This window comes from Dermacentor silvarum, chromosome 1 (genome assembly GCF_013339745.2).
Source record: "Dermacentor silvarum isolate Dsil-2018 chromosome 1, BIME_Dsil_1.4, whole genome shotgun sequence".
Taxonomy (NCBI): Eukaryota; Metazoa; Arthropoda; class Arachnida; order Ixodida; family Ixodidae; genus Dermacentor; species Dermacentor silvarum.
In genome coordinates this window covers 318,318,098-318,339,791 of record NC_051154.1, presented here as the reverse complement: position 1 = coordinate 318,339,791, position 21,694 = coordinate 318,318,098, and the positions used below count along the sequence as shown (strand labels likewise).

Sequence of the window (21,694 nt, the reverse complement as noted above, 5' to 3'; positions counted from 1 at the left end):
CACTTTTCACGTCTGTGCGCGCCAATGGTGCACGCCTCGCAGCAGCGCATCGCGCTATACTATGTAGAAGGTCGTCGCGCTGCGTTATAAAACACTCGGTATATACGGAATGCGTGCTTAACACGCATCCTGCTATTTGGCCAGACCAGCGAATTCAGTGCGCGAAGAACTGTCGCAGGGTGTGTAGTACATATACGCTATGGGCCGTCTAGCGTTCTGCGCATGCGCAGTGACGACCCGCTATTTTATAGCGTACGCTAAATTAAAACTGTCTATTACCGCACGAAAAAAGAAAAAAAAAAAAGAAAAGCGTTTGACCGTCGCAGGGTTTTCCATCCTGCAAAAATGAAGTTTAAGCCGGAATTTATGCCAAAAGTTATGCTGGCGTTACGTGTTAAGGAAACATTTCAGCAGGAGGGACCCAGAGTGGAGATTCTAAAACCTCACAGGGGGACCTCCTATGAGTAGGCTACATAAATAAAGTCATTACGTATACAAGGAGAGCAAGCAGTATAATGAAAAGAGTGCGGACACGTGAGCAATGTAAACAATAATAATTAGGTATAAGTTGATTACATCCAACAAAAGCAGGTAAAATGCGGTGGACTGTCGCGCTACAGCTGATAAGGAAATGTGACTCGGCTGACTTATGACCTGTAAACAGTTGCCGACCTTTTGAAGGTCATCGCGCGAGCACGTACAAAATGTTCGTGCTGCGCACCTATCGGACGCCCTCCGGTGAGGCACCGAGAATAGGGGGGCCTTCTCCTCTTAAGATGCTCGCTTACGCCGTAATCGATCCCTGAATACATCATTCCCGTTACTAAAAAATGCATATCGTTGACGTGCAGCTCATGGCCCGCACTGCGCTACCGGCTACGAACGAAACCCACAAGGCTGCAAAACTGAGCATAATGCATGGCTACCACCTGCGTAAAAAAGAAATGTGATCCTGCGCTCAAGCACCTACGCTTGGCTTGCATTTAGTTGTCAATTTTGCGGGGGTGCAAATAGCGGCGCGGTTAAAAAAAAAGAAAAAAAAGAAAAGAAAAAACCAACGCAGTCGTGGTTTCGCGGTAAACTGCCCTCCTCGACTGCGGGAGGTCGCGGGGTTCGATTCTCGCTGCCGCCGGTCACCCACCGGTTCGCCGAAATGGGCACAAGCGTCCCCCGGCCTGCAGGCACTTGGCTTTCTTCAGGGTTGACACGCTTGGGGAAGCCTCGAAAGCCCTAGAAAGCACTCGCGAGCACAAACGCGACCTCTTCTGGAACAGCCGGGGGAGGGGGTCCAACATGGCGGCGATTTCCTATGCGGCATCCCAATGCACAGCGGGGAACACCTCGGTTGGTTGGGGAGAAACATCCATTGCACCGCCTCGTATGGCGAAACGGTCGCGCGTCCGCCTCGTATGGCGGAAGTACTCGGATCGAATCCCAGTGCCACCGGGAATTTGTCTACCGGTTTTCCTAATGGGTAGAGATGTCCCGCGCGGCCCGGAGCTTGGTATACTTAGGTTCTAATCGCGAAAGGGGGGCCCTATAGAGAGAAGGTCTTGGGGCGCGCCCCTTATCCTACCACACATTTGGTGACATAGCCGCTGTGGGGTGCAGACTATAGTGCTGCGTTTCTCCTGAACCCGAGGCGGCGTCCCCACCTCGTATAAATGCATTGGGACGCCGCACGGGAAAAATTGCCGCAATTGGGAGCGGCTCAGATGCCCCCCCCCCCCCCCCTTTTTTTTCGGGGTTTTCTTTCTTGTTCCCACAAGGTTCGAAAGGATTCGCATGGCGCGGGCTCCTTTCCCCAGGACAATTCCCTCCTAAAGAAAGCCGAGTGTAGGACCGGGGTATATACGCCTGTTGCTATTTGGATAAACGGTCGGTATAACCGCGGCGATTTGGACGGCTCGGAGAGCAGGTTCGTTGATTTCGCTAGCTAACTTCACATCAGTGTTCGGGAAGTTTAAAGCTCTAACCCAACAGCGTTCTTTTAAAGCACGTGGATGGATACATCTTCTCACCGGTATAAGCTAGCCGCAGCATAAGAGGCATATCTACAGGCAGAAAAATGCCTCGACGGCGGATAACATTAGAGGAGCGACGGGAAGTGATTGCTTATCGACAAGTTCTTTTCTAAGCTTGAAATAATTTAATAAGCCCTCGAAAATCCGGTAAAGCCCGGGGAATCCTATCCTGGACACTGTCAAATACCTTCATGTTGTCGAATTCTTTAATGACGGTAGTTTGAGCCAATCAGAGAGGACGCGTATATAGCTGCCCCCTGTGCCAATCAGGGCTGGGAAGGTGGCGAATGCGACAATATGGCGGAATTAGACGATGCCCACACCGGGCCAAATATTATCGTCGGGCAAACGGCGCCGCCGGAAGCGTCAAACGCGCGGCGACAAACATGAGGCAATCTGCGCGCTAATTTGCTCCTAACAACGTCACGCTTTGGCATCCGGTTCGTCTGCTTGTGTAATGGCGGACGACTTGCATGGGCGACACCAAGAGATGAACGGAGATTAATCATTACCGCCTAAATACGCGCATTGTATAGTGCCTATGCTATCTGTTTTTGAGTAAGTGCGACCTCATCTTGAAATTTCAGGCTTAAACAGTATTTAGCGTCTATCAACGCTGTACAGTCACGAGGCGCAATCTGTTAGATGTAAATCGACACTTTTCCGCGTTGGTGGCATCTCTCTAGGCCTAGCAGCGTTGAATGAGACACCACGATCTCAATAATGACAAAAACGCGCTTTTTTTTTCTTTTGCTTTTTTTTTTTGTCGTTGGCGTGAAATGAGAATAAGCGATGGCCGATTTTACAATTTATTTCGTGCTGTCGATCACTAAGGAGAGCAAGTATCACGGGCGATTTAGAATGGAAGCGGGCAGCCTGGGTGATTTCTTTAAGAACTGCGTGCGGACACCTTAAAAAAAAAAAAAAAGTGAGAAGCACTGGTGACAAGAGGCGTCCTGTCCTCCTCCTGCTCGACACGGTTTCACAAATATCGTGCGGCCCAGGCTGCCACACGAGAGTGTGCTTTCGAAGAGCTTGACCACCCAGCTAAGCTACAATCGCAATGTGGCCCCCAGTGATTTTTTTCCCGTTTTGGTTGCCTAATTTAAAAAAAGAAGAAAACAATCAAGCAAAGACGTGTATATTTCGCGTAAGGAATCAGAAGTCTTCCACGTAAACGATTATGAAAACATTTTTTTAAACCCCTGGTTAGTTTTTTCCATACACGCGTTGCAAAACATTCCGATCCCTCCTCTTTTAATTTGCCTTAGGCGTCATATCGGCACCTTCCCTTCTATAGTTAAGTCAGCACAAATGCAGAAATGGTATCGCAAACCGAATATTCAATGACAGTTCGGTTTCATTATGCTACAAAAACTCGCTCCCACAAATATCTACAGCGAGGAACAGACAAGCACACACACCCGCACTGGGCGAAAAAAATGTTGCAAGGAGGGTCGGGGTGGTGCCGCGTTACTTCTCAGAAATGGCCTCGATGCCAGAAGTTCCGGAATCAAAGTTTCTGCAGGCCTCTCTTTTTTTTTTTTTTTTTTCTTTCGTTCTTTTATGAGCTATCTCACTGGCAGCCGCCTTCGCTATCGCCTAGTTCGTTGCAGCGATTGGCCAGCGGCTGTCTCTACGCGAGCTCGTATGGCTCATATATCAGGCACGCCAAAAACAAACCACGAAGCTCGAGAGCTCCGATAACCTCGCCCACTATAGGGCACGCGTGTTGAACTGCGACACGCCTTTGGAGCGCCATTGCTTATCTCGTCCTGAGTGGTGTGCCAGCGAAAAAACCCATCGCAGGATTTTACGCGCATCCTTATACCTCGTGCGTATACAATGGCCCACGCTGATAAGGTGATACGAGCTCTCCAGTTTAGCCTATGTCCTGCGTAATCAGCCCTGCATACGGCACGTTCACTGTACCCAGTACCCACTATACGCGTCTGTGGGTAACTATGCAAATACATGGCGGAATCTCTTACCTGCTGTAACTCTGTGGTCTCATATATCACACACCGTGCCAGTTTGCAAAGATTATCAGACCATGCCAATCAGGTTCCCGAAACTAACACAACATTTGGTATTTCCTTCTACACAGGGTTCTTTCTTTAAGCTAAACACAATCCTTAAGATCGCCCGCGGCAGATAGCGTTGTTATCTGGTTACTACCGCTGCGTCACGCCAACCACTACCGGAGATTGTTTTCAAATAGTCCTGTACGCCCCCCCCCCCCCCCCCTCACCAGGCCACACAGCAAAATTTGGTTACAAAATGGTCAAAGCGAGTGATGGGTCCTTTTAAGAAAATCGTAGATACGTATTTGAGGCGCAGAATCGAGTGCACTTTAAGCAACGGATAACAAACGCGCCGTCAGGTGGCGCACAAACGCAATGCGCCCCCCCCCCCCCAAAAAAAAAAAAAAAAAAAAAAACGCGGATGTTTTACGTGCCACAATCCCGATCCGATTATGAGGCACACCGTGTAGTGGGGGACTCCGGAATAATTTGGGCCACCTGGGGTTCTTTAACGTGTATGTCCGGGCTCGCGGTTGCGGGAGCGAACTGCGCCGAAAAAAAAAAAAAAAAAAAAAACCCAGGAACGCGTTTCGACGGCACGTCCGCGGGGCGACGGCGGAGACAATGATGAGGCCGCAACGAGGAAGGAAGACGGGCGCTTAGCAAAACGAAGAAGCACACCCCGGTCGCCTACGTATCGCGGCACACACACAATGGCAGCACGGGAAAGCCCGGGGCACACATGCGACCGACAGCGACCAGAGATTCACGCGTACACACATATATCCGAGAAAAAGAACAGATAATCTCTCGGGGGAAGTGAAAGAGCGCACACCAGAGGTTGACTCGAGCATTAGAAATACTGCTGCGTGCCTGATCTGTGTGTCGAACACGGGCGTGCCACAATATCTCTGCTAGTGAAGTAAGTGATGGATCTTTAATTAGGCGCCCACTATACACATACACAGGGTGTTTCATTTCTGCTGCAACAACTTTTTAAAAATTGCCTGTGGCAGATAGTACAATTATAATCCTTGATCTAGACTACTCGATGAGGCGGCCATTACTTCCAAGGGAAATAGAAACGCCTAATTGAATAAATAATATAATTACGCTAATTAATCTTTTTAATTAATTATTTTACGGCACATATTTCAATCTACGAATTATAGCCGCTGAGTTCGCAAGGCGAATAACCACTTGGAACGAATTCTCAGGACTGAACCAGTTTCGATATATGAATTTTCAGTGTCCCACAAAATGCATGGGCGTTCCAGTAAACTTTTTGAGGAAAACGCTGTTTTATGCATTGAAGCACAAAAGTAACTGGAACGCCCATGCATTTCGTCGGACACTTTGAAAATTCGTATCTCGAAACTGGTTCAGTCCTGAGAATTCGTTCCAAGTGGTACGACTTGGGAACTCAGCGGCTTTAATTCGTAGATTGAAATATGTGCCGTAAAATAATTAATTAAAAAGATTAATTAGCGTAATTATGTTAATTATTCAATTAGGCGTTTCGATTTCTCGTGGAAGTAATGGCCGCCTCATCGAGTAGTTTAGATCAAGGATGATAATTGTGCTATCTGCCACAGGCAATTTTTTAAATTTTGGTGCAGCTAAAATAAAACACCCTGTACTAGAACGAGGCTGTGACGGAGAAATGTGATAAACTTCGACCACCTGAAGGACGTGCAAACCATAAAACACCAAAATCGAGCCAGTCTATATTTGTAGAGTGTATAGGAGATGATACCGCTCTTGCCAGGGACAAAGCTGCGACAAGCGAGCAAAAAAACTAAACAGGTACACTTATCGACCCACTACCTATTTTTCAGCGATATACAGGGTGTCCCAGCTATCGCGCAGCACGACTAAAAAAAGAGGAATGGCGTTACGCGAAGCAAACCTAGTGCGTATTGTTTCCAATGCAGCGGAGTAGCCGCCAGTAATTTTTTCGTTACTGAGCTTTAATTAGGTAATTGTAATTAATTATCTAACTCGAGAAGTACTGTCCTAATTATCAAAGTGTCAATGAGAAGATTGTAGAGCAACATGAAGAACTCCCGATTCTGTTGCTCAATACGTGCTACATAAATGCGTTTTTCCGAGTGTGAAAGAAGCCCGCGAATACACGGAGAATTGCCGCGCGACTGGCCGCTCGAGGCACTTTGCGTGCATTTGCGGGCTTTTTTTCATGCTCGGAAAAACTTTGATGTAGCACGTATTGAGCAACAGAAAGCTGTATCGGGAGTTTTTCATGTTGCTCTACAACTTTCTCATTGACACTTTGATAATTAGGACAGTACTTCTCGAGTTAGATAATTAGAATTACCTAATTAAATCTCAGTAACGAAAAAATTACTGGCGGCTACTCCGCTGCACTGGAAACAATACGCACTAGGTTTGCTTCGTGTAACGCCGTTGCTCTTTTAAATCGTGCTGCGCAATAGCTGGGACACCCTGTATATAGGTTATGACGCAATGCCGGTATATGCAAACAGGTGGGCTGAGGCTCGTAAATTCGAAATATACGGGGTGATATTTTTTTTTAGTTTTACGTAATTTTTAAAAATCGACGGTTGCAGAAAACAATTCTATAGTCCTTGAGCTAAATTATTCAGAGAGGCGGATATACATTACTTTCAACTAATTAAAAAGTTGACTAGTTCACTTCTTCATTAATTACTTAACGGCAACATTGCAATTTACGAATTGTAGGCGATGAGATTGCAAAGCATATCCACTTGTAATGATTTTCCAGAATGACACCAGTTTGGAAATATGCGCCATCAAACTCTCCGCAAAAATACACTGTTGTTCCACTTTAACAAAACGCTCCTATATGCATTGAAACCCACAAGCAACTGGAACGCCCCACCGTCTTCCATCCCACACTTTGAGAAATATCATCTCGAAACTGGTGTCATCCTGGAAATTCTATTCAAGTGAATACGTATTACAATCTCATGGGCTACAACTTGTAAATTGCAATATGTGCTATAAAGCAATTAAGAAGTTAATTAGCGAATTTCCGTTCATTAGTTCAATATTTATTTCGATTTCTCGTGCTAGTTATGTGCGCACCTCTTCGAATATTCCAGCTCAAGGACAAGAATTATGCTATCTGCCACAGGCGATTTTTTCTTAAATCCCGTACTGCTCCAGGAATTGCTCAACTCGTACGCGGCTCCTCGTAACGCATCAGCGGGTTGACAGGCTGACGGATACGTCGCAGTTAATTGATGACGATGTGATTATGTGTAGTCATAACTCACGACCGACGATGTCTTCAAAGCCAGCAAAGGCGGAAAGGACGCGAATGCCAACGAACCCAACAGTGATCAAGGTCCAGTAAAACGAACCAACAACTTTGACGGCACGGGAGGCGGTGCACTCGACGATCTCTGCCGTTTTTTTTTTTTTCTTTTTTCTTTTTACTTTGTGTAACTCCTGCGTTTCGCCGTGGAGCATGCATGTAAACCTCGGTGCAATAAAGTTGACGGCAGTCACACATTCTTTCAGACAAAGTGTGATCAGGAAATCACTTATTCCACTCATTCTCTCTCGAATTCATGTTAAAAAGGTTTTCTTTTGTTGAACGTGCCTATCCTGCTCTGTTGTGAGCGGTATACGATGCGCAACCTATACAACGAAGTGGCCTGTATAACGAAGCATTTTTGAGGTCCCGATAACTTCGTTATAAAGGCGTTGGACTGTACATGGTGCCACAAATGCGCCCGCCGTACGGCAAATCCGAAACCACCACACAAGAACCGATAACTACTGGGCGGGCGGATATGCACACGGGAGTTATAGGGGGGTATTATGCACTTGTCCATATAGTGGACTGTCCATTTCGGTCACCGCTGATTGGCTGGAGCTGTTACCGAGAAAGATGCAGGCGGGGTGCTTGCCTCGTACTCGCTCGTACCCCAGCCCAGCCAATAAGCACTTCGGCAGCCGCGAAAATGGACAGTTGCAAAATACCCCCCCCCCCCCCTTCCCTAGAATCAGGTGGGCCAAAGTAACTTTTTTTTTTTTTTTTTTTTTTTTTTGCACAGCAACTCTAGCGCGCAGCAGCTGCAGCCGTATACGAATTCGTGTATTAACTCCATACGGTTACGAGCCGCGCCAATTATCTGCACATTTCGCGGCCCAGTCGCGCAGAACACGCCCGTAAAATGTGTGATGCCTGACATCAAGTATAATTTCACTATAGTGGATTTTGGAGGAACGACATTCAAAATTCCCCGCTTCAGTTGCGTTTTTGCAACAAAGATCGAACCTAGTTTTGCGTTTATAACGTACGACAATATGTACCGTTCGAAGAAATCAGGCTATAAGGCCTTGGGCTGCGATTTTGTATAGCGATGCCGGCCTTTTCCGACGCTATTCCTTTTCGGGCTTTTTGCGCTTAGTTCGCAATGTAGTTATCGATGTGATTACACAAATCGATATTTTCCGCATTCCTCGGGTGTGCTATTAGACCTGCTGCGATTTCCCCCATGCGCAACATTCTAAAAAAATAATAATAACAACGGTAGGCGATCTACAAGACGATATTACATCGGCGAACAAATGAAAGTATACAAAAAGAGGTGTGTGTGTGGGGGGAGGGGGACAGCAGATCGAATCTTGGGAGTGGGGCAGGCGATCTAAATAAAACCGCGTCGGTGTTTCTAGCGTGTTGTAGCAACGTGTAGGTCAACCATGACGACCCGGCTCGATCACCCTGCGATCTTTTCTCGCTGTGTCTGCGGAGGATCGACAGAAACGTGACGGTTTCTAAGGTGTGGTGGCAACGCGTACACAGACTCGCATGCTCAGCGTATACGTCAATTTATTACATTTGAGCACATCGCAGTTGTCGACATGAGCGAGTGCATCAACAACTGTGTCGGCACTCGCTAAAGACATTAATTTTGACAACCTGTGGGGGGAGGGTGGGGGGGTCTCTACCGTGCTCCCAAAGCCCACGGGAAACGAGCATTATTTAGCATTCCACCTGCATCAGAGTACGGTCGCGCCGCGGCCATGCGCGAATCGAACCATGCGACCTCGTGCTCAACAGCAGAGCGCGCCGTATACACCCATACTGAGCCATCGAGGAAAACCACAGAGCACCACCCGTGCAAGCTATAGACAGTCGCCTGTGGCCGTCATCCATACTCTTTTAGAAGGATATATCACTCTGTATACTTTCAAGCGTTCCCTCAACCACCGACTCTCTCTCTCTCTCTCTCCAGCGAAGGACCACCGAATAACGAGTCAGTAAACAAACAAACAACTACATTATAAGTTAGCAGACAGAAACAAACGACTCCAAGATGGTTCCGGCGACCGGCATGAATGGAACCGCGAACGAGCGAAACGAATCCCGACAGTGTTCCTCTACACACACACACACCGCAACAGCTGTACCCGGAAGGCAGCGAAGCTTGTTGTACAAGGACAATATATATATATATATATATATATATACGTTTCTGCGCCGTATAGGGCTCCCGTTCGTTCCACCTTCCTCGTTCTTGACAGTGCTAATTGTACCCTTCAATTAACGACCACCTCGCGGGGCACTATAGTGGCGCAGCGCTCCGAGGTTCCGAACGACGTTTGGGCCGAGGTACAGCGACGAATGACCATGACCTACAGGACTTCTTTTTTTTTCCCCCTTTGTTGCGCGCCGATCTCGGAGGACACGCATCGCAAGGATACTGTCGTTCCTCGTTCAAATGCGCCGTTTCCAAGGAAGCCGCCGCCGGTCTGTTTGTTTATACCGCATGACTTCGATGCATATATGCAGGGCATATTGATTTCTCATTGCCTCTCTCGTATCGTGGAGACGCAACTAAGTCGTTACTGCTTCTTGTATTTCCGCGGCAAAAAAATAAATAAATAAAAGACATGTTGTAGCCTAAATAAATAAAGAACACAAAAGTGGCTAAGTGAAATACAAATGAAGAAGAAAATTTGCGGCGGCTCAATAGCGAACACAAATAGGCAAGCAGCATGGATTGACAAGAGCATTGCGGTGTGGCCAGACTCGAGCGATATATGCGCTTCTATGTTCCAGGCTGCATGCCTTTTTTTTTTTTTTTTAAAGTCCAGCGAGGTTAACATGGTGGTGAAACACCGAACACGCCCTGAACAAGCATTTAAATGCCCACGGATAGACCTTAATAGCGCGCATCGATGGTTACAGCCAGAAAAACGTCGGTGTATTTTAATAACATGTAACGCCGTTTCATAAAATATAGTCTAAATACACTCGCCCATCGGGATGGTGGGGTTCGTGATGCCATCTGCTGGAAACCTACAGGACACCGAAAACGTAAGCTGCTATGCACTACACCATAAGCCCAGATGACAGCACGTAGTGCTTAGAGTTACTGTATATGGCTCCCAAAGGGAGCTGACTACCTTTAGTAGCCTGTACACAGGAACTCTATCAGCGGTCGGGAGCTTCCGCGCACGCCACACTGTACCCCAACGTTACTAGATTACCTCTTTCTAGTAACGGTGACACTGTACGGCGTATCGCGAAACCCTGGAACGAAGCACAGCCTTTGGGGGGGGGGGGGGGGGGGGGGGGGCGTTAATCGAGCCTCACCAATCAGTGACGTTGTACGTATGCGCTTCATATATAGAATCAAATGTTGCCGCGAATCGCAAATGTATAACTGCGACACAAAGGAGAATAATAACACAGCCAGATAATACAGCTGGTAGCTAGCATACAGAGACGCCTGATAACACTCGACCGTGTGCTATACATACGCGACGCCAATACGCATACGTAAAAAAAAAAAAAAAAAAACCAGAAAAAAACGAGAAGGAATAGAAGCGGTCACATACACACGCTAATAATAATAATAATAATAATAATAATAATAATAATAATAATAATAATAATAATAACAAAAATGGCGTAGACGTTCCTTTCAAGTTAACATTGAAACAGAGGGGGAAAAAAGATAGAGAGCCCCAAGCTGGAACACGAAAAAAAAAAAAAACTATGCATATACAAAAAATCCCTTCACAAAACGCCGAAGAACAAAAATAAATAAATAAATAAATAAATTAGAAAAAAAAATCGCCAAGATAAGTTAGCTGGCAGGGATTTACAGCCACCGAGCTCCACACGGAGTTACGAAGCTTTAGTCATATGTGCGATAGCTCTTAGTACATCCTGTTTCGTTTTAATAGCTGCATTGCACTGGCTGTCTTATTTTTCGAAAAATCTAACGAGATTATGAAAAAAAAAAAAATGCTCGCAAAGCGCTACAACGAGCGCTTTTATGGAGGAGGTTGTGGTATTCGATATCTCCAGTTCGTTCTAAGCAATTTATTTTGCATGATTGCTAAATAAGTATTGCGAGTTCGATATTGAGCACAATTCGCCGTACCTTGATTCGCTATAAGCAGGGCGTCCCCCAGCTAACGTTAGTCAAGCTGTTCAACCACACACACACACACACACACACAAAAAAAAAAAAAAAAAAAAAAAAAAAACAGATGGTGCAAGTCACAATTCTGAGACCTACGGTGTTCGAGTAGCCAGACTTCTGACGTCCGAACACTGTAAGTATTATAGTTGCGTCTTGCAGCGTGTTCCTTCAAAATCTTTTCTGCTTTTCGTGCAACAGCTTGGCTAACGTCAGCTGGGACGCACGGCACAAACCGAATCGCCGAACGGACACAGCGCCGCCAAGGACGACATGCTAATCCGGCATGCTACGATTCTCGTGGGCTCACATAGCTGACTCGTTCAGCTAAACCTGTTTCCCCCGTGGCTGTCTCCTCCCCGTCCTTTGTAATAAGCTCCCCTCCCGGGGACACGTTTAGAAGGGACTGCAGTGGTTCCCCGTAAACAACTCGTGCACGCTTTTGCCCGCGTTCGCGGAAATCTCCAGCGAAGGCTGTCGCAAATCCTGCTCCCCATGGAAGGAAAGAAAGATCATTTCCTCGCTTTGTGGTGCTCGGGACGTCGCAAGGCAAGAAGCCACAGCACGACAGAGATATTTTTTTTTTTTCCCACGAACAAACGGCTACATCAGTGGTGACGTCCATGAACTGAAGTTAGACCGTACACAGTCGATAGTGAGAAGAGTTAAGCCTTTCGCTATTTCTTTACTGTTTTAATTGTGGTTATCAAGGCTATAGGCCGGCCGAAATTTTGATCTTTCCGTGCCCATGTCCTACGGCGCTGAGTAACGCCGCTTTATTTTTATTAATGAAATCTAGTGAGACGAATCGACCGTATAAAAATATACCTTTAGGAAGATTCATCTCAAAACTAAAAATATAAAACTATTAATAAAGTAGTATTTAAAAAGTCACATAATTTACATTCACTGCGATTTTTACCTAAAATAATTACTGAAAAATAGGTGTTTTTCTCAAAATAGTCAAGGCCTTCAGCAAGTGCCCCCCCCCCCCCCCCCCCCCGAAAAAAATTCCTGGCTAGCGTCAGACATTTAGGAGCAACGGAGGCAGTCGCCATTGCGCTGGCTTTGACTCAAAAGAATATGCGAGTTATTGTTAGTGATTCAAAATCTGCAATCAGAAATTTTGATGCGGGCAGGATCTCCGCCGCAGCTGTACACACATTAGCCGTCGGACAGCCCCCGGCGGAGCAGGTTTCGCTAAATCTGGACACCGGCTCACCAGGGTTTGCGAGGGAACGAGAAGGCGCACGCGCTGGCCCGAGGTCTCACTTTCCGGGATTCCAGCGCTGTCTCGACGACACCCCCAAGCGAGAGGAACCCCTACTGACGAACTGAACACTTTTCAAGAAATTCTTAACCATTATAAGCTGGGGCGTAAGACTTACCCGAGAGCGGATAAGAACCTTGCCGAAAGCGAGGAAGTTATGTGGAGGAAGCTGCAAACGGGGGTATTTCCGAACCCACAACTGTTGAGCAAATGGCATCCCTCGGTGTATAGCCCTCGGTGTAGGCATTGTGATGGTATAGCGGACTTAGTCCACATGGTTTGGACCTGTCCTAACTTTGATGAGTCAGATAGATGCAGAGAATCCTGGGAGTCCTTGCTACTCAACGAAGAAGAAAATGCTCAACGGCAAGTCATCGGTCTTGCCCTGACCGCCGCCGCGTCCCAAGGGATCGGTCGACGGTTAGGGAGGATGAGTGTGGGTTTAGGCTGAAGCCTCTACCCCGTCATCTATTTGACGGGTGCAAATAAAGTCACTTCTCTCTCTCTGGCTACGGGCCTGCATCAGACGCAGCGTTTAGTGTAAAGAAACGCGGCGCCTTGACAAACACCTCAGCGAAGCCAGTCTTCTCCATGTTGGGCTGCTAAGCACGAGGTCGCGGGATCGAATCCCGGCCACTGCGGCCGCATTTCGATGGGGGCGAAATGCGAAAACACCCGTGTACTTAGATTTAGGTGCACGTTAAACAACCCCAGGTGGTTCAAATTCAACCGGCATCTCCCACTACGGCGTGCCTCATAATCAGATCGACGTTTTTGACACGTAAAACCGCATGATTCAATTTTTTTTTTTGTCTTCTCTTTTACTCACTGAATCTATTATTACTATTATTAAGAGCCAGTCTACGATTGCTCAGGGAATCTTATTATCAGCACGTCCTCGCACGGAACTGATGATGTGCCTGTCGTGATCCCTGTTCTGCTCAAGCCGATATCAGCCCCGCGAGCAATATGGACCTTATCGCGCCTATCTCTGACTCCTCGGCCCCCGATATGTTGGCGAGGCTCCACTGAGCTGATAGCACCGACACAGCTCCCATGTTTTACTCCGGCAGCTGTAATTTAGCGGCTGCAGTGGTGGCGTATCGTCAAGTGTGGCTGTCAACTACGCCGTGCTATATGCCATAATTAAACGCACCAGCGTAATTCAGTAGCGAGATTAAAAAAAAAAAAAAAACATACGGGTAAGCGTGACATGAAAACAGAGAGAAGAGAGCTTATCATGCATGGGACTTTACTGGGGCAGGTTAAGAAAACCTCAAAGCGCAGGAGCTGCGAACTGATGAGATAAACAAAGCATGCCAGCGCGCGCAAGCTAATTTTCAGCATGGTTGTTGCAAACAAAGCCACGAAAACGCGGCCTTACTTTGTCAAGTGCGCCGGACTTCACATTCAGCATGCGACCCGAATGCATTTTTCCTTTTGGGCAGATAAAAACGGGCTTTTTAAATAACTGCTTGACTGCCCATTCCACACGAATGCACAGTTGTATAGAACCATTTAAAGTACAAATGAAACACTTAAATACTCAAAGAAAGGAGCGTATACCATACGCAGCTGTGAGTTGGCAGCAGCTTTTTTAACAGCTGTGAATAAGCTAGCTGCGTTTCCTTTTCAGCAGAGTTCAATAAAAAATTTGTCATCCCAGGTGAAACCATCTGACCAGGTGAAGTGGTTTACTCTCCGATTCCCAGCTCATACAGCCGGTTTCAAGCTGGTTTTCCGATTCTTAGCTGGTCACAGATGGGGAACGAGAACACTACAGTTAGGCCCGCTTAACACCTTCACCCTGGATATAAGACAACACTTAACAAAAACACAGCAGCCTCAAAATGTTAACCCAATTGCCTTTTAAGCAAGTGTCGCAAGAGTCGTGTTTTTACACAAAATTCCTGCGATGTCTTCTCACAAAGCTTTCAACACTGTCAGTGAAGACAGCGTTCACCCGACAGATGAAACAACGTAGCCGTGCAAACTACAAACGAAGGTCGGATGACGTGCTAGCTGAAGGTCTTCCCATGGTAATGCATGCATATAGTAAGCATTCGAATTTCACTCCCTAATAATTTGTGCTCGATATACAACGTCTGATATTAACCGGTGTCACAGGGGTACTCTTTTGATCGAGCCCGATCTGGATCGAGTTTCACGATCGTGACTGGCTCCTTTGCGAAAGGGAGCCAATCGAGAAATTTGTGGTCGAGAATTTCGATCTCCATCAGGCTCATTCGCGACTGAAAGTCCCCCTTGTGACTGAGGTACAAGTCGCGTCAGAAATCAGAACGATCACTATTTAAGATGAGTCTACAGCGAAATCACTGTAAAATATAATGGTAGTTATTACGTTTTTTTTTTTTTTTTCGCCCAACTCGCGGGACCGCTTGCGCTCAAATATAGTGCAGAGACAACGCATTTGACATCTGGACATGTCTTCACATCACACAGTGGGGCCAAAACAATAAGCAGCAAGGGGCCAGTAAACCGAGACAAAAGCATTGCTACGTACATTTTATTATCCGTGTAAAGATATTAAAATGTGACGTTCCTTTTTTTTTTTTTTTTCTAAGCTCCGTATACATGCGTTTTATTTTATTCGAGCTTTTTTTGGGCGAGAGCTTTGACAGACGCCTTTTCACGCGACAAAAGCAAGCGTGCCAGAAAGGAATCTAGCGATCGCAACAAGCATTATACAAGCCCGTAATGTCAAAGACACTGGCGCTGAGAGACGAGCCGATTGTACCCGACAAGAGTGCAGAGCTTTGCGCAGCCAGCGAAGGAGGGTACTGACCTGAGGATAGCCCTGCTTCTGCTGCGGCGGAGGGTAATAACCGCTCATGATGCTACCGCGACGATCACGATCCGCTAGGACAACGTCGGGATTCTGGATGCCTGCGAAATGCAGTCGATGCTCGTCGCTGCAGTCACGGGGCTCGGAGGGACGTCGTCGGGGGTCCAAGAGAGGTGTGCCGCAGCAGCCCAGCTCTAGCGAGTCGCAGTTCGCGTGTGATTGATAGCGCAGACAGAGAGGAGCTGCCGCGGGCGACGCGCCGTCGGTAAACAACGCTCGGCGCCTTCCAGCGACAGCACCCCACGTCACGGTCCCCACGTGAGCTGCTGATCGCGTTAGCGAGGCGGCGGTACGCCTGGCGACGTCGCGAGAGGGGACGACGACGCACGTAAAGGACACGATCGCGAGGGGCCCGTGCGAGATCCCGCCCAAAACCTCTGCTACGTCGTCTTCCAGCGGTAAATGGCCGAAAAGCCCGGCGCTAAGGGTTACAGTAGAGTGTACTAGATTGGGGGAGTGGGTCCAACGCAGGCTCTCCGCTGAGGCTTTTTTTTTATTGAAAAGTTGGTGGCGCCACCATCGCTTTCTCCCTAATGAGCGGCTCCACGCGCCGGTCGGACGCTTGTCGCGTCGGAGACCCTACCAAGACTGCATAGAGCTTTGACAGGCGGATACTCGGTGGCGGCAACACTGGTTTATTCCCCACCGATCTTTTGTAAACAAAATCGAGAAAGAGCGACGGAAACGATGCAAACGGCGCAACAACGACGGTGCGTCGAGCAGACGACAGTTACTCAGCCCGTGAGCTCACCTCAGCCAATGAGTGCTGCAGAAACAGCTGGAGCCAACGTTTATTGGCCGGAGTTTCAGAATAAGGCGATGGCAGCACCGCCACAATTTCTGCGTTTTTTGCTTCACCCTCGGCGCTGGCCAAGGCGTCCGCTGGACCCACTCCCCCATTCTAGTACACTCTAGTTACAGCAAAACGAACGCTTTGCGGTCAACGACAGTTTCAGTTTCGGTTTTAATGTTTGCCAAAATTAGAGTACCTTTTCTACACGCGAGCTAATAATGATGAGAACGTTGCGAAAGAATTCTGTTTTTTTTTTTCAATAGTTGTCAAAAATTTTTTTGTACGCGATGGTTGTCTTTCTAATATGCAACATTTTGCTGTTTGTAGCGAAGATAAGCCAAAATGCGTAAGTTCTCAAATCTAGACCGAAAGCAGCTCCTTGGATTCGACATTTACGTCATTACAGCATATTACTGATATATTACCCTATGGTTACAGCAGTTACAGCTCCTACACATGCCTTACACCGCCTTGCACCGACTGCACGCGTGCCATGCCCGTGCGGTACCAGAAGTTCAAGACATGACCGTTTCTTTTTGACGGAGATCTAAGAACTTTCTTAGCAGAATGAAGTTTCACTGCAACAGCCAGCCAATCTCGCTCTCTTAATTTTTCACTGGGCTCCATGTACGCATCTTTTTTTTCTTTCTTTCTTTCTTTTCTTTCTTTCTTTTTTTTTTTTTTTGGAATGGCTTAATTCACAGACTGTGGTGACAAGTAAATGTGAATTAGGAAATAAACTGTTTTCTCTTGAAACCATTGATCCCATGCTTGGGCCAATGTGACACAATTGACAAACTTCATCTCATATGACGAATGACCATAGTTTCTGACAATATAATTGGTAAAATTCGGTAAGAAAATGCTTTTCAGATGGTTCAGACATGTAATTTCAGATGAAGTGATTTATATCGCCTCACTGCGCCTGTTCAAACAGTTAAGACACTAAAATGAATGAAGCGTTTGTAGGTTTTAGGTGTATTTAAGCTACAAAGAAAGCCAGAGAGACAAAAAAAAAAAATGGATTTCATTTTGTAATTATTTTTTGTTAAGTTTCGCAGAAGCAACAAAAAAATCTAGCAACAATGATACACACGAGTGGCGGTAGGATCTAGCGTAATAGGAAACTAAAATCTACCGCAACCCACAGCAGCGACATTGCAAGGCGAGCGGCAACCGCTGCAGCGGGCTCTCTGCGCCAAGAGGTGTGTGCGCGGTTCTTGCGTCCGTATCCGCTAGTTGGGGGGTCTTCGACCATTCATTCATTTGGCGGCGATGGATCGAGCGAGAACTCTGGCCGCATCGTTGACGCCGTTCGCCCGGGCCCTGCTGTCCGAGAGGTGCGGTGCCGCGCGTCTGGCAAGCACCGGCCGCTTCGGCATTCACCTGCTCAAGGTGCCCGCGCGGGGCTATGTGACCCGCGCTGCAGCCGAGCCGTTCCTCAACGGCAGCTCGTCAGTGTACGTCGAGGAGATGTACCGAGCCTGGACCAAGGACCCAAACTCCGTGCACAAGGTGCGTTTAGACGTTGCCGACCGGATCATTTTATGACCTGCGCAATCGTGCAGCCGGCGGCACTATAAATACCTTGCCCGATACTACCTGGACGAATGCCCTACACAGCTGAGGTTGTTGGCGCGCGTAGCCTTGCGCAGGGCGGTCATCACAGACGGACAGTGCGTATTCGAGTATTTGTCTCCCTGTTTCTTGTCACTTGTCTTAAGAGTCACAGTCCCGTTGAGAACTGCCGTACTTGGCGGCATTTCCCCCTGGAGGTGACGTGGGGGTTACGGGGACAAACTAGCGCCTCGCACGTGCGATTCATTTTCCGGTGCGTCACAGTTAATGCTTTGATGTTGCCTCCGGCAGCTTGTTGGAAAGTAGATCACAGCTCGTGTATGCAGCCGTGTGGCACAAGTGCCGATGTGCGACTCCATCGCGAGAAATCTAGGCGCTTGCGTCATTCGTGGTGCCCGCTGAGCAGAAACAACCCATACGCTGTCTCTTGCGCGCTCGTTTTTCATCGGTGTCAGCTCGAGACGCGCTGTGACCTCGTAGTGTGTCACACCTCGTTTTGCGGTATGCACCGTCGCATCTATCCCACTATTTAAGGATCTCGTTAATGAGCCGTATCAATTTCGTTCTTTGCGCTGTTTGTAATGGCAGTCAGGCAATACCAATTACCGATATTTCACGGTGACACCCCTCTCCCGTGAACAGGGTCTGTTCATGTTGCGCTGTGCGCTGTTTCAAGGCAACTAGCGTATGAACGGTCACCTTGCGGTGACAAATGACCGAATTTTTGTAAATGCCGAGACGGTCGTCTCCCGTGACGATTGTCGTTGCAACGCACGGCCGCCGGAAGCTGTCAGCAGGTGAACGCCTGCCGAGCCGTCGGCCGCGTGGTTGTCCTTGACGAGCTTTGACCTAATTTCTTCGCCTTCTTCATGCTCGACTGAAGCGCCTCGAAAGCATGGGGGCAGTGGTTGCGCAACTCTGCTAGCTCAGTTGACCTTTGAAACGTTACGTCTTTTACGGCTGTCACTCAGCCGATCGACGGGTGGGCGTTGAATTCGATTTAGTCAGGTTACTGTTTATGGCATCAGGAAGTAATTAGGTCAGCATATTATCTTCTAGGTGACAAAGCTTTGCATATCAGATAACTGGTCTATTTAAAAAGGACTGGCCTCAATGGTGAATACGCAGTACACCTGGCAAGCTCACAACTAAGCTTTATTTTTAAAAAGCGCAAAGTTTACTGGCAGGGCCTGAATGCTTGTGCGGCAAGTATTTAAAGCATCTCAAACAGCAAGCTCATCCGACTGCATATCAGTCTAACAAAAACGTGACATTTGATAAATAAAGTTAGTCGAAATAAGGCGAAGGCCTCTCCCAGTGATGTCTTGCATCAGCCGGATCCATCCTAAACCGTCAATTTTTCTTATCTCATTGCACCACCTAATTCTCTGCCATCCTCTACTGCATTTCACTTCCCTTGACAACCCATTCTATCACTTGAACGGAGTGCAGGTTGTGAGCTCTACATGTTACATTGCCCAATCTCACTTCCTCCTCTTAATTTTAACTACATTATCAGGTGCACCTATTTACTCTGTCATTTATACTGCTGTCTTCCTGTTATAAGTGTACACCTACTGTTTTTCGTTGCATCGCCTTTTGCATGTTTTTATTTTTATTCTACGTCATCAGGGTCCACAATTAGTCAGGCGGCATCACTTAATTTCAGTTTCTCGAGCATCACTCGTAGCATGGTCCTTAGTTTCTTTTCAAGTATTTGTCATCTTCCAAGTTTCATTCTCACAGGTCAGTGCTGGTAGATTGCACTGATTGTGTACACTTATATTTAAGGATAACCGTAAGCTGACTTGAGAATGCCTGCTGTATGTGCTTGAGCCCATTTTTTTTTTATTCACCCGGAGATTTCCTTCTCATCATCCGGGTCACTAGCTGGTACTATTTGGCCTGCATTCCTAGACAACTTCAATGGGGAGGCTCACTACTAATCACAGAAATCCGTGTTACCTTGCCAGGCTGTTGAACATTACCTAGTCATTTACATGAGCCTATCCTGCGACTTTGCCACTTCAAGTTCAAGTTGTGCACTTCAAGTTCTCAGTTCGCCGGTCTCTGGTGTTGACTGGCCAACGGCGCGCACTGTACCTTCAGTTATGCTTCAGGCATACGCTTTGCTGTTCAGATTAAAATTTTTGCTGATAGTAGAGCAAATTTGCTCTAGATTTTTGCATATTTCATTGTCAGCACATTTATTTGATCTTGCATTACATTGTTAAAGATACGAAAAAACCCAGGGTACCACACTGACCAAAGTAAATATTTAATAGCAAAACAACATTCCGGCTCCCACACGGTGGCCTTGTTCACAGGTCAAAATGAGAAGCACCATTTTACCATTGGAAATCTACTTTGTCGTGCATATGAAATTGTCCTTCTTGGAAAGCCTGCATTCTCAATCCCTTGTCAGCCTTTCAGTTCAGTCAAGCAAGATTACGACCAAGAGATAGCAGTTTAGTTGTGTCCCATATTAAAATTTCTTAAGTGCTGATTGAGAAATTCTTTTCAGGAAGTGCGTCCAGCAGGCATGGTTATTCTTATTTTTAATTTTTTTTTTCCTTTCTGTCCTCCACATTCAACTTGGTCTACTGATATTATTTTTTGATGACTGCGAGATGGGGAATGCATGCAACTGCATTTCCCATTGTAAGTGCAGTTGTGCCATTAACATTTTCTGTTCTAATAAAACATAGTTGTGCGTGTAGTTCATTCTGTATTCTTTTCTTTGTACTTGCATGTTTAACAAATGCACACCTTGAGATAGGACAAAAGAAGGCAGATACAGGATGGACACTAACTCGCAGGTAAAGATTATTTGGAGCAGACAACGTATTTCCTTGCTTCTGTATATGTATGTTATTTACTCTATTTCTTTAGTTGCGAGTTAGTGCTTGTCTTGTGTCTGCCTTTTTTCGTCCCATTTCAAGGTGCGCAGTTGTTAAGCCTTCAAGTATGAACCAGCTGTCCCAACAATACATTCTTTTAACTCCTTCACTGCCATGACAAAGTTTGATTAAAAGTGCTGAGGTCTTTGAAAACCTGCCTATTTCTGCCTTTTTTTCTGATGGGTTTGATACCGGGGATCCCTTTTACTGTTCTTGTTGAAAAAGAGTAGCAAGAGACATTGTGTATTATTTATTTATGCTGCTAAATATTAGGGGGGGAGCTGCCTGCTGCATGTTAAAATGACACATTCGAATTCACACATCACGAGTAATTGTTTCTTGAAAACAAATTTGGTGTTCCCACTCATATTGCTTACGACTATACATTTGAGCACTGGGCAGTCCTTTTTCAAATTGGGCAATAGCTTATGAATGTAAGGAGCCACAGCTACGCTTTTTTCTTTGTTGAGTTTGGGAGTGCCATATTTTTCAAACGGGACTTTTTAACAATATCCTCAGTGGCTTTGGTCATCCTGTGATAGGCGATGTATGAACCTCTAAAAAATTTGCTTAACAGCTTGCTGCATAAGGAACTGAAAAAAAAAAAAAATTGTGCAGCTTATTTGTCGCTGTTAAGTATATTTTTTGTTTGATAAACTTTCTAAAGCGCAAACAAGAGACAAGGCACAAAAGGAAGGTCGGACACAGGTCCTGTGTCTATTTGCCCATTTTATCCATTTTCATCTTTGATCATTGTTTTGCTGTATATAAAACTGTTCGGTCATGTTCAG

At 46.6% G+C, this 21,694-nt stretch overlaps 2 protein-coding genes across 8 annotated transcripts in view; one reads left to right on the top strand and one right to left on the bottom strand.

Moving 5' to 3' along the window:
* Positions 1 to 16,021, bottom strand: part of LOC119437314 (DAZ-associated protein 2) — a 56,872-nt gene extending 40,851 nt beyond the window's left edge. Inside the window, exon 1 of the mRNA XM_037704369.2 lies at positions 15,573 to 16,021. Within this exon, the coding sequence (XP_037560297.1) occupies positions 15,573 to 15,620 (48 nt within the window). The 5' untranslated portion in view covers positions 15,621 to 16,021. The remainder of the gene's footprint in view (positions 1 to 15,572) is intronic.
* Positions 16,022 to 17,586: 1,565 nt separating this feature from the next.
* Positions 17,587 to 21,694, top strand: part of LOC119437313 (2-oxoglutarate dehydrogenase complex component E1) — a 565,962-nt gene continuing 561,854 nt past the window's right edge. For 4 of the 7 annotated variants that reach the window (XM_049660429.1, XM_049660428.1, XM_049660427.1 and 1 more), the window contains exon 1: positions 17,588 to 17,940. In XM_049660429.1, coding sequence (XP_049516386.1) covers positions 17,701 to 17,940 — 240 coding nt within the window. In that variant the 5' untranslated portion in view covers positions 17,588 to 17,700. Of the gene's footprint in view, positions 17,941 to 21,694 lie in introns of all 7 variants that reach the window. The other 3 variants (XR_007464942.1, XM_037704366.2, XM_049660431.1) reach the window with 2 other exon arrangements.